Source organism: Battus philenor, unplaced genomic scaffold, assembly GCF_028537555.1.
Source record: "Battus philenor isolate CCGP_79_NKW_IND1 unplaced genomic scaffold, ilBatPhil1.0.hap1 SCAF_12, whole genome shotgun sequence".
NCBI lineage: Eukaryota > Metazoa > Arthropoda > Insecta > Lepidoptera > Papilionidae > Battus > Battus philenor.
In genome coordinates this window covers 5,810,758-5,822,393 of record NW_027181674.1, presented here as the reverse complement: position 1 = coordinate 5,822,393, position 11,636 = coordinate 5,810,758, and the positions used below count along the sequence as shown (strand labels likewise).

General features: G+C 32.3%; 1 protein-coding gene across 2 annotated transcripts in view; it reads right to left on the bottom strand.

Annotated features, from left to right (window-relative positions):
• Positions 1-439: 439 nt before the first annotated feature.
• Positions 440-11,636, bottom strand: part of Ask1 (apoptotic signal-regulating kinase 1) — a 28,823-nt gene continuing 17,626 nt past the window's right edge. Inside the window, exons 15-25 of one of the 2 annotated variants that reach the window (XM_068776269.1) lie at positions 11,227-11,322; positions 9,858-9,997; positions 9,069-9,215; positions 7,632-7,727; positions 6,891-6,984; positions 6,633-6,815; positions 5,989-6,253; positions 5,459-5,591; positions 4,778-4,894; positions 3,606-3,785; positions 440-2,728 (exon numbers count right to left, since the gene is read on the bottom strand). In XM_068776269.1, the coding sequence (XP_068632370.1) occupies positions 2,455-2,728; positions 3,606-3,785; positions 4,778-4,894; positions 5,459-5,591; positions 5,989-6,253; positions 6,633-6,815; positions 6,891-6,984; positions 7,632-7,727; positions 9,069-9,215; positions 9,858-9,997; positions 11,227-11,322 (1,725 nt within the window). In that variant the 3' untranslated portion in view covers positions 440-2,454. The remainder of the gene's footprint in view (positions 2,729-3,605; positions 3,786-4,777; positions 4,895-5,458; positions 5,592-5,988; positions 6,254-6,632; positions 6,816-6,890; positions 6,985-7,631; positions 7,728-9,068; positions 9,216-9,857; positions 9,998-11,226; positions 11,323-11,636) is intronic. The other variant, XM_068776270.1, reaches the window with a different exon arrangement.

Sequence of the window (11,636 nt, the reverse complement as noted above, 5' to 3'; positions counted from 1 at the left end):
TAAATTTGGTGTATAAAAATAATTAGTCAAGGAAGAATGAAAAACAAGGTAGATATTTTTTTCATTTATTACTTTTAAAATTATAGTGTAATAAGTACTTTAGTGAAAAAGATGCCACAGCTCACAATGTAAGAATAGACATAGACGCGACGAATTAAGTAAACAATTAAAAATTATTATTTTGTACTTCAAAATTATTCATATTATTGAGTATTTATTACAATTATGGTTAACATTTTAACCGTATGTATAAAATAGATTATTAAGATGCTATGTAAGCACAAATATGTACAAAAGTTGTATTAATTAAAATACAATTAATTTTCAAAAAAAAAAATCATTAATTATAGTTAATTTTGCATAAAAAATATTTCATTAGCATTGATATTACAAATTGAGATATCCAAAATATAATACTTAATAAAATTAACTGCTCATAATTATATATTCTGTATTGAATAAAAAATACATTTCATATACTATGTAACAATATTAGTATACTCTTAACATTCCTAACGTATCGTAGACTATCCACTAAATAAATATATAGATATGGCACACATAACAAAAAAAAGTTATTTCATATTTTAACAAGGCTGCCACATAGATATTGCATGTATGACCAACATTATTTAATAAAATGTTTTATAATAAATTTGTACGGTACCAAAAATGTTTTTATATGTCTACTTCAATTGTAAAAAGCGTATTATTATCAAAGATCGAATGTTCGGATGAAAATTTACATAAAGTTGTAACTTTGGGGAAATGTTGAAAGCACTTTTATATGGGAACTTTAGCTCTGAAGTTCGGAGGAGAGTTTCGTAATATTTTCAGAAGTCAGAAAACGAGATGATCACCGCTGAGATACTTCAATGCAGATTATACAGATTGATTGGTAATAAGTGTAAAAGTATTATTTCTAATTTGTCAGCAAGAAACCTACCTATTTAATCATTTACATTATCTAATCATCCTGTATAAAGTAATCGCTCTAAATAATGTTGTATTAAAATGTTTTTTATATGAAAATGCGACAAGTTAAAAACTCCAAGTAGTACAAAGCCTGCATGGACGGAGAATAATTAATAAATATTTTAATATACAGTAATCAGAATTTTAAAAAGTATTTTATGTATTATACGTTATTTATTATAACTGTAACAATTGATTTTTGGATATAACGTTTGTGATATAATAATAGCAAATGACCCTAGGACATATTATTAACAATGAAATTATTGATATATTTTCATTTTGTATGTTTGCCAATTTATTTTAATTTTATCTATTTTATTAAATTTTATTTTTGTATGATTATTCATTATTGTAAGGGAGGGTGACATAGCTTATATGACGTAAAATGGAGTGATGCCAGAAAGTGTAACGAGCAGATTTTAACTTTAACATATTATTAGACGTTAAATTACCTTTTCTCAATTTATTATTGAAGCCGATTCCATAAATTTTGAAGAACAATAATATCTCTAGACAAATATACATCCGAATATCCAAACTTTGCTTATTATAGAAGGCATTTCGCGTTGCAAAGATAATCACAATTGATAGCACCAAATATCATCAAGCGTCGAAGCCATGTATTGTAAATATTATACCTTAGTAATTATTTTGTAGATGATTTAAAAAATAACTATCTCTTCAAAGAAAAAATTCGTAACAGAATTTGTGACAGAAATACTTCGAAAATACAATCAACGTTATACAATAATGTCTTATAGCTTGAATATTATGCATTAAGTGATTAAAATATTATATACAGAAACGACTAGCGAACTTATATGAATATATACATATGAATGTTAAGGGGTGATACACTCAAGGCCTCAAGCTGTAGTGAAAGAGGATAAGGTGGGTTACTTTTTTAATTTTGTTCATCGTACTAATTAAGCTGGCATAAGCTTCAGACGGATCTGAGACGTGGTCACCCAAATAGCTAAGTTACCTACGATATGATTAAGAACGAAGGCTATGCCTTACAGAAAAAGCTACAAACAGGGTTAGCTTAAAAACGAACATTCACTTTATCTATTTTTCATATTCAAATCCTAATTGTTTTCAGCTAGTAATTGTTGTTATGAGCAAGTAATTTGTTAAATAAGACATACCTATTTACTCAATAGGAGACAACTGGCTGTATACATCACCGATTTAAATTTAATTAAATGTGAAAATTTTTCTTGGCTCATTTACATGTTTGATATTATAAATTATTCTCTGCAGATCAGTATTCCGAGGCGATGGTAGCTTGCTAATTACAATGTTAAAATAATAAGCGATTCAAAAATAGCTGTATTTAACTGAGATATTTGGAATTTGATCCACAGTAATTGAAAATGTAATACCACTATATGGTAATAAAGATGGTAGATTGGTAGGATAGTAGGATGGTTATAGGAGAGGCCTTCACTGTAGAGAGCACCACCCACGCAATAGTCAGAGATTGACAACTCCATTCTCTGTGTAATATTCACCAACCGTGTCGTCTCCATTCATTTGCTGATCTCTTATAACGATTGTAGGGTTGTTCGAACATGATGAGTTGTTTGATATGGTCCTTGATGTTTTGCACTTCTGGCATTCGACTACGACGATTGAGTTTGTATCCATGTCGGTTTCAGTGCTACTGGCTCGACGAAGGCGGGTGTCGTTGTTGGATTGTAGACGATGCTCTACTATGGCACGCCAGAGACGAAGCTCTATTCCGCCCCTAAAATATGATCATAAAAACATAGTAAGATATGGAGGGTATTTAAGAGTGATTGTTTCGAGTAACTATTCATCATCATGTTAGCTGATGGACGCCCAGCGCAAGGCATAGCCTTTCCCCAGGGATCGCCACGATGATCGGTCTTGCGCTGGCCCGCATTCAGCGACTACCATGTCGTTGTTTCACCTTTATCAATTGAGAAGCTTTCGGCCCGACGGCCGTCGTTACACCAGGGATGTGCCACACTCACTGCTACACACGACCAATTCTCCGGGCTAAGTCAATGATCTTGGTTTTTTTGGCTGGTCTCGTCATTCATTATTCAATCTCGCAGCAAAGCTCCTAGCGTAGTCCTCTCCATTGTACTCTAAGTGATCTTAGGTATTTTGAGCAACTACTGGAAAAGCACTTGACTAAAACCGCCCGATAGTTTTGAAAATAGTTTAGTGTTACAGACAAACATTTCAGTTAGAAATTCAAGCGAACGGAACCTTATCGTTTGACTAGCGGGAATATTTTTTTTAAAAGATTAGTTCAACTATTGTAAAAGATTAATTTAGAAGTGATTGTTTTTCTTATATTCCTTGCCTCCAAGAAATATTTATGCAATTTATATCTCAAAAGCTATTAGGCTAAAAGACTTGAAATTTGATAGGAATATCCCCTTCACCGAACGAAGATTTTATGAAATACTACCCGCAAAGGGGTTGAGGAGGCTTTTAAAAAGGTAACGAAGTAGATGGGGGATAGGTATTAGATTAAATACATTTCGTAATTTGTGAACACAATTTTTTTTGTCACTTTATTTTGTTAGTAAGCTTTTACTAATATTTGTGTTAAAGAATAAATGAACTACAAGACAGCGTTTGTAACATACTTAAGTTGGAGCCTGGCTATATCCTCTCGCTGAGCATAAAGGAGTAGATCTTTCAGCGTGAAGTGCTGGCTAACAAGAGCTTGCACGGCTTCTTCGGGCAAGTTGCGACTGGAGGCCCATTCACGAAGCGCTTCGAGCTCAGCGCTATCGTAAGAGAGCGTGTCTTCTACTGGCTCGTTCCTGAAATTTGAAATAAACTATACTAAACATAGATAACAAATTAAACCGTTTACACAAAAAATGAATAAACTTGATATTATTTTCTGTATAAATTCAACTCTGTGAATGAATGTGTATAAAAATAATAAAATTTACAATAGTCAAAAAAAATGTAATGACGCGTTTACATTGATTGCAAAAAGTCGATATAAACTTCTCGAGGAAAAAAAATACATCAGGTGCTATAAAACGATTACAAAAAATATGACTTTTTTAAATCAAATAATAGCGTAATAAAAAGGCAACTAGCACACTTTTATAAAAAAGTAATCTTGTTTCTACCTAAAAAAACCATTGGCCATTCAAAGCCCAATAGAATAACGTACTTCAGATAGATCATTTTAATTATTGATGCAATGTCTTAATATACAACAATTGCTCGCAATAATAAGTTTTCTATTTCGTACATTGTGCAAGATTTTAGTAGTTGTACAGTTATATTTTCATAGTGTACTATATTTTTTGTTTGATTACACCATAAAATGTCTATCTTTGGTTATAATTGGTATGATGATGACAGCTATGCACAGTTGTTAGATAGACTTTTTTAATTATATGGAGAGAAGTGTTGTTTTTACTACATATTCCGCAATTATTTTTTTCCCTCTCCATAACAAACTTTTCCTGTGTTTAGCGCTCAGCTACATGTTTTGCGCAAAATGTAACGACGAATATTTATTATGGTCACAATGGGGTTGACATGTCCAAACATGGTTAAAACCCAAACCTTTAATTAAATATTATGAAAAAAAATTGACATTTATTACGAACCTCTGTCTTTTTTCTAGCTTAGCGATGTGAGGTTGAAAGGGCGCTAATTTAACTTGTTGAGATAATACAGTAGTTTTTATACGCAATTATGAAATAAATAGAATAATTACTTTATAAATATAAAACATATTAATCGTAATAAATAGTATATATCTACTATGAACTATATTACTTTTACCTACCTCGGTTTCGTCTCAATGAATTCTCGAATCATTTGAGTTTGTATTTTCTGTTCTTCCAACATCAATCGCAACAGCGCCTGATTCTGCTGGTAGCTCTCTAGAAGCTCTTGATGTAATCTGTTTAAAATATTTCATCGATTACATTTTTATTTCGAACTTGAAAATATTTTATAATCCTTTCTTAATAATGGAAAACGACAATCTATATTATTAATTGCATCTGTAATTCGATTATTAAGTTACAATATAGACGTGATTTTACAGAGGGTGTACTTGAATTGCATTTGAGTTGCGAGACGGAAGTCAAACGCTTTGAATATAACCATTAAAAGAAAAAAACAACATAGCCGAGTAGATTAGCAAGTTGGAGGAGCAGTAGGCAGGCCATAAATGGCGCAGAAATGATGATCACTGGCGCCTTAAGGTTCTAAAGCCATGACCATTGACCATGAACTGGTAAGCGTAGCATAGGATGTCCGACCGTAAATATGACAGATAACCCTTTTAATGTCGTCGAGAGACACCGAACGCAGGTCGCTTCTAGCCGGACGTGTTCGTAAATTTATGGAAGAGGTATATTTGTAAATACTAGCTAATACTAGCCATTAGGTCGTCTATTGATGTAGCAATGAAGGTCTTAACGGCTAAGATGATGGTGATGATAAACCCAGTAATATTTACTTGTGGTTTTCTTGTCTCAATTGGTGTAGCTGATGGTCTCTAGTCGATGTTGCGGTGGACAGAGCTGAAGGAGTTCCGGCCTCTGGCGCGCCACCTCGTCTTGCATCCTGTCCCGCTAGGTTTGCCCCCAGTTCTGCAAACAAACATAACACTGATCTTTAGAACATGATTACTTTCCAATTTTTTCCCAACATGTACAAAAAAAAATGTTATTTTTATAAAGTGTAGTTCATCACCAACATGTCAGCCGACAAATGCCCACAAGGCATAAGCCTCCCTCAGAAATCGGGATAATGAGCGGTCTTGCGCCACCTAGTGTGGGGCCTACCGTCGCCGCTTCTACCGACTTCAAAGTACAAGCATTGTTTAGACTATATAGAAGTTAACTATATGGAAAAAAATGTATACAAAATTTATAGACAAGAAATAAAACAAGGGACAGTGTCTCCTTGCCAGTGGGAATAGATTACAATAAAAATGTGTAAAGTACTTTATTATAACGTACTTTTTATTATAAAAAGCAACTTTACCTGGAGAAAGCACCGTGATAGCCGCTTGAACTGCATTCCTCACCAGGTTGTCCAAAGCGAACATCCAATGTGGCTTAATGCTGTGCATTCTCAGCACAACATTAACAGCCTCTTGGAACATATAAATCGCTGAATGGAGCTCGTTTATTGCATTAGAATCGAAGTCCAATTCTTCTTTCAGCGTGGTTATGGCTTGTTCTATCACGGCTTTATTTTGATCCATTATGTAATCTTTTAACGCACAGCGAAGAGTTTCAAGATGGTTCTGAAATTACGGAATTTATTTTATCTTTCTGTCGAGACGCATTTGATTAAAATACACCAAATACCGTTTGCAATAGGATGATATACGTAAACTAACTGTAACTAAAAATTTTTAATTATCATGCGTTTGCTAGACGAAGGGAGAGTCCTTAACACTTCCTTTTTTGGGATGTGGCTTGACATAGTCAAAGAGAGTGATATGTAAAGTAACGTGTTAAAGTAACTTTGGAACAGATTTTATTCTCCCATATCCCATATGTAATTAACACTCCCCATCTCGCAGCGCTCACCTAAAGAGCGATGCAGCGGTTTTCTTAGTACAATATTGGAAAAAAGTAGTATACATATAAAAGGAATATAAAAAGAAAAATGATAATTACCAGAGTCAAAACAGTATTGCCGAAGTCCTGCTGAATGCTAAGCATCCATTTGGAGCAAATCTTTTCGCTGTCTTGCTCCAACACACGGGAAAGAGTGAGACGACGTTGTGAATCTTTCTTTAACAGATAAAATCCGTCGTGTTCAATATCAATGGACGAACGGGCTACGTTGGTCATGTCCACCTTAAATCATAAGTAATAAAAATGTTTTTATTTTAGCACAAAAATAAATTAAAATTAAAAAAAAAATTTAAGTACCTCAGGTGAAAGCAGTCCTCCAGAAGAGCTGCGTCTGTTTAAAAGTGTCTCACTACTGTCCATCTCATCAGTAGAAGGTGTATTAGGCATCGTACTGAAAATATAGTTACAGTTAAGATTATTAACCAGCGTTGTAGTTTCGTACAATATAGAAACTCTTTAGTAGTGTATTAAAGCGATAGCAAGGTTTAAGTGTTACATTAAAACTATGGTAGATTGGCAAATTAAAATGAGTGATACTGAATGTGCTTGTGTGAAGAAACCAAGCTTTGTGCGTACAACATACCGTGAGGTTGAACATTCAAAATAAAATAAATGATCAAAGAATGCAACATTTTAATACCTAATATATACATTCGATTTCAATACATTATACACTAATTAAAAAAAAACAATTTTCGTCGTTATATACGTACAAACAGGTATAGGTATATAAAAATACTCTTCTATAATAAGTCACCATATCAACTTGAAGTAAATATGTATAAAAAATATTTGTTTTTTGCTTATAGTTCATAAATTTATTGTCAATTACTACCAAGTTTATCTGGTTCTACTATGACATAATACTAAAATAAATAAATATGTTTATTTCATTATTTAATAATAATATATAATGTGCTTATAGCATTAGGCTTAAATATAATACCTTCACGGTTTTTAAAAAGAATTTCAAATAGAGCATTCCGTGATCATTATCATTTATTCAAGTGAGAAAATTTATGAATTTGTTACTGTTACCTGCTGTTGGACAAGTCCGGCGGATAAATCAGAATCGGCGAGAGCATCGACGAGGCCGTCCTAGTGATTGTCGGATTAGACCGGATCGTTTTGACCCTTGACGGTGGGAAAACAAATACAGGCTTAGGTGCTAAGCGAACGGCATTGTACTCAGTGGCGGATTCGAGAGTAGATACAGATAATAAACCTATATAAACTAAATCCACAGATAACAAAAAGATATTTTTCGATCAAAATATTTTAACTAGAATATTTTTGGAATATTATACATAAATCCGCTACTGATGATGTTACTACATTTCTTGTTATATACGCTCTCACATTCTAGTAAATTTTAATGAATTAAATGCGTCAAATACAAGTTAGTGTCGGTGAAAATATTTAGTGATAAAAAACATAATTCGTTTCACAATTGCGTAACAATAAATAGTCTTTAAGACGTGTCATCGTTGCATTTTGAGATGATAAATATGTAGGGATCAAAACAAAAGATTTATCAAAAAAAATCTATTCTTATTAGAAATAGGATATTTTCGGATGTATATTTACTAAACGCTAAAGATAATTTAAAGATAGCAAATATTTTAGCACCATCTATGCATAGACGTCCGCATTACTCGCCCATTCATATTCCAGGATTTGAAGGATAAAAAGGTGCAAATCAATATATGATGTTAGAGTAAGAGAGAGATAGAGATAAAGTTCCACAATATATCTATCTTATTGCATTAAAAAGTTTTCAGTTGATCGAAACGTGTGAAACATGGTTTCTTGTCTAATTTACAGGGCTGATATTATAATGTATACAACAAACTTTGTTGAACTTCATTTAAAAAAAAAAACAATTTTTCAGCTTCTGTCCGGCTATCCCCAACAGAACATTTCAAGCCGATGGTAGCTTAATGTTATAATAGTGATTTAAGCGCGTGTAAATGTTTACTTGATAAAGATATTTTGAATATGAATGAATTATTCACTTCACTTAAAGTAAATATAGATCCGAATATCCAATCTCCTATAGAACCTCACTGATATATTAATACAACATAACCCACATCAACCCCTTTCACCAAACAATGTATGATGATATGATGGCGAACATCACACAATGCGTAGAAAGTATGATTCAAAAATGTTCGATATTCAAAAAAAAAAAAAAAACAAAAAACGGCATATCTTTGATAATAATACGTAATATAATCATGCTAATACAATTCTTTTAAATAAATTATACTAAGAGAAGGATGCAGTAAAAAGCCATTATTACATTATTTACTAAAATATTGAAAAGATAAATACCTTTGATATAAGAATTTTGCTGAATCATCACAATAAAATGACTGTTTACTACTACGGAAAAATAAAAAAAACTAATCAGTGGTCTAAATCCATGCTGGAAATATAGCTTATTTTTTTTTCTTTATAGCTAAAACTTACTCGATTTCGGGTGAGCTGGGCAAATTGCCAGGTATGCTTGGCTCTGATATCTTCTTTTGTGCGACAGGCCGCGCCTTGTCCGCGGGTACTGATATACTTCGGCTGTAGTCCACGCTGTTTCCGAGCCGTGTCGAAGATTTCTTTTTTCTTTATCATATAAATAAATTATTAATTAGACACAGTAAACCACCGTTTTAAAATTAAATATATATATATATTATTGAACGTCCATCCACATAGTAGACATGACCTTGTTAAGGTCGTTTTAAAACGCCACTAGCAGATCGCTTTTGACCGATCTTATATGGATGATGATAGATAAATGGTTTATCTTTAATAAACCCCTCTTTTGGAGACCTGTCGTTCTTATCTTATTATTGGGACAGGGAAGTATTTTACAAATGATATTTTATCATTCTTTATTTACATTCTCTTCACCTTTCCTCCACTATATCTAACACACTATCCTGTTTCAAACTACGATTTCTTACATTTTCTTTTTTTCATTAACAATTCTTAACTCTTTTAGTGTCGGGCGAAAAAGATGTGGCAGAAGATGGAGAAGAACCTACTGGAATGCCGGTTCAAATCAGTATTTGAAAAACCGTTAACCCATTATATACGTTTCCTTTACATTATCGTCCTGGTGTTTTATCAATAAAACTCAACCGTGAGAGCCTACAGTACAGTTACTTTATTTATGTTAACCGACATTTTTAAGGGGTCCTTGGATCGTGGTTCTAAACTAAAAAAAATTATAATTTAAAATGAACCAATCATAATACTAACTCGCAAAGGAAAGGGTCTTCGAGTAACTCAGCGGCGGTGGCGCGTTTCTCGGGCTCTGGGATGAAGCAACGAAGTATAAAGTTCTTAGCTTTTTGCGACAATTCGCTTGGGATTTCCGGGTGCATTTTGTAATATCCCACCTGTAAATAGTATTCATAGTCTTTATTTTCATAAATATCAGTATAAATATTGTGGGGATCTACAGACGCAACTGTCTTCCCTGTCTTGTACTTGACTGAAAAAGAGGTAAATAGAAAAAAATCAAAATATCTTTATTCAATTAGTCATTTACATGCGCTTTTGAATCGTTATTTATTTTAAAGGAACGTTGACTTGTTGAGAAGAACAGGCCAGAAACTCAACACTAGCTTTTTAAATTAAATTATACAAAGTTTTTTATACGTACATTATACCAGTCATGTAAATTAGTTAACAAACTAAGTTCCATACATTTCAATTAATTAAAACTTTTTGAATGCTATAATATGATTTATTTAACGTTTAAATTCTAAATTTAGATAACTTATTAAAAATATTTATAACTTTTTGAAAATTTAAAATTGAATTCAATAAAACTAGTGCCATCTATGTGTTAAGCCCGCGCTTTTTTGCCCATGTTTTATAATTCATTTGCTGCCAAAGTATTATACACCCTACCCAAAAATCAATAGTTCCAGGAATAACAAATAACGTAATTATAACATAACATACAAAAATCCTTTTCAAAATTGTGATAACTGCGTAATAAAATTAATTATTGTATACAATCTAATTATAGGCCTTTCGCACTCCAAAAGAAAAAATAAATTAATGTAACATATTTCATAGTTATCACTTTAAACAATGGAAATTGGTTTTATTCATCTCTTTCAGCCTGTAACTAAGTACTCTCTCACTGTCTGTATAATTGTTTAATTGTTACCTTTTTATCGATTTTATTTAAAACTCTAATCTTAATGATCAAAGCATACAGAAAATAAAAAAATAAATTGTGGTACATACGATCGTTTTCATTTTATTTTTACCAATGGAAGATATTTAAAGGCATCGAAAAACATAACGAAATAGTATCAATTACATTTTTAACTAATGTATAAAAACCACAGACTGCAGCCAAGTTGTTAGAAAAGATAAGTATCAAAAAATAAATACAGATTAAAAATTAAATTGTTATCAACTTACTTGTATCATGAATTCTAATAATGGTTTAAAAAAGATAGTACGTTTAAGCGTAATAAATTTTAAAGTATTACTATTATCAAATAATAACAACCTGGGATGAGTCGCAGGGAATAACAAAGGAAGTCTCTAAGTTGTAATTTTAAGATATACATACAGTCTTTGTACTTATTATCGTTGAATAATTTACCTTAAACATAGCAGCTTGCGGGGAACCTAGTTCCATGAATGGCGGATTTCCAGTCGCCATTTCCACTACTGTACAGCCCAGCGACCAGATGTCAGCCTAAAATTTATTTATGTATTTAATAAAATTGTAATGCATTTTGGATCATTTACATTTTCTCAATTGTGCGGGTAAAAAAAACGTCGATAAGTTCATTTTGATAGAAACTATAAACAAATTGAGCCCCCCTATATTGCATTTTTTTAACTTAAAAAGGAGGTTATGATTCCTCCAACCCTGTCCAGGTCAAAGAAAAACCCAAAATAAACTAGGATTGTTTTGTCGTCAGTCCACCTAATGGGAGGCCCACCTACACCACGTCTACCGGCTCGTGGCTACGAGCAATTCGAGCTGCGTCCTTGACTATTTATTTT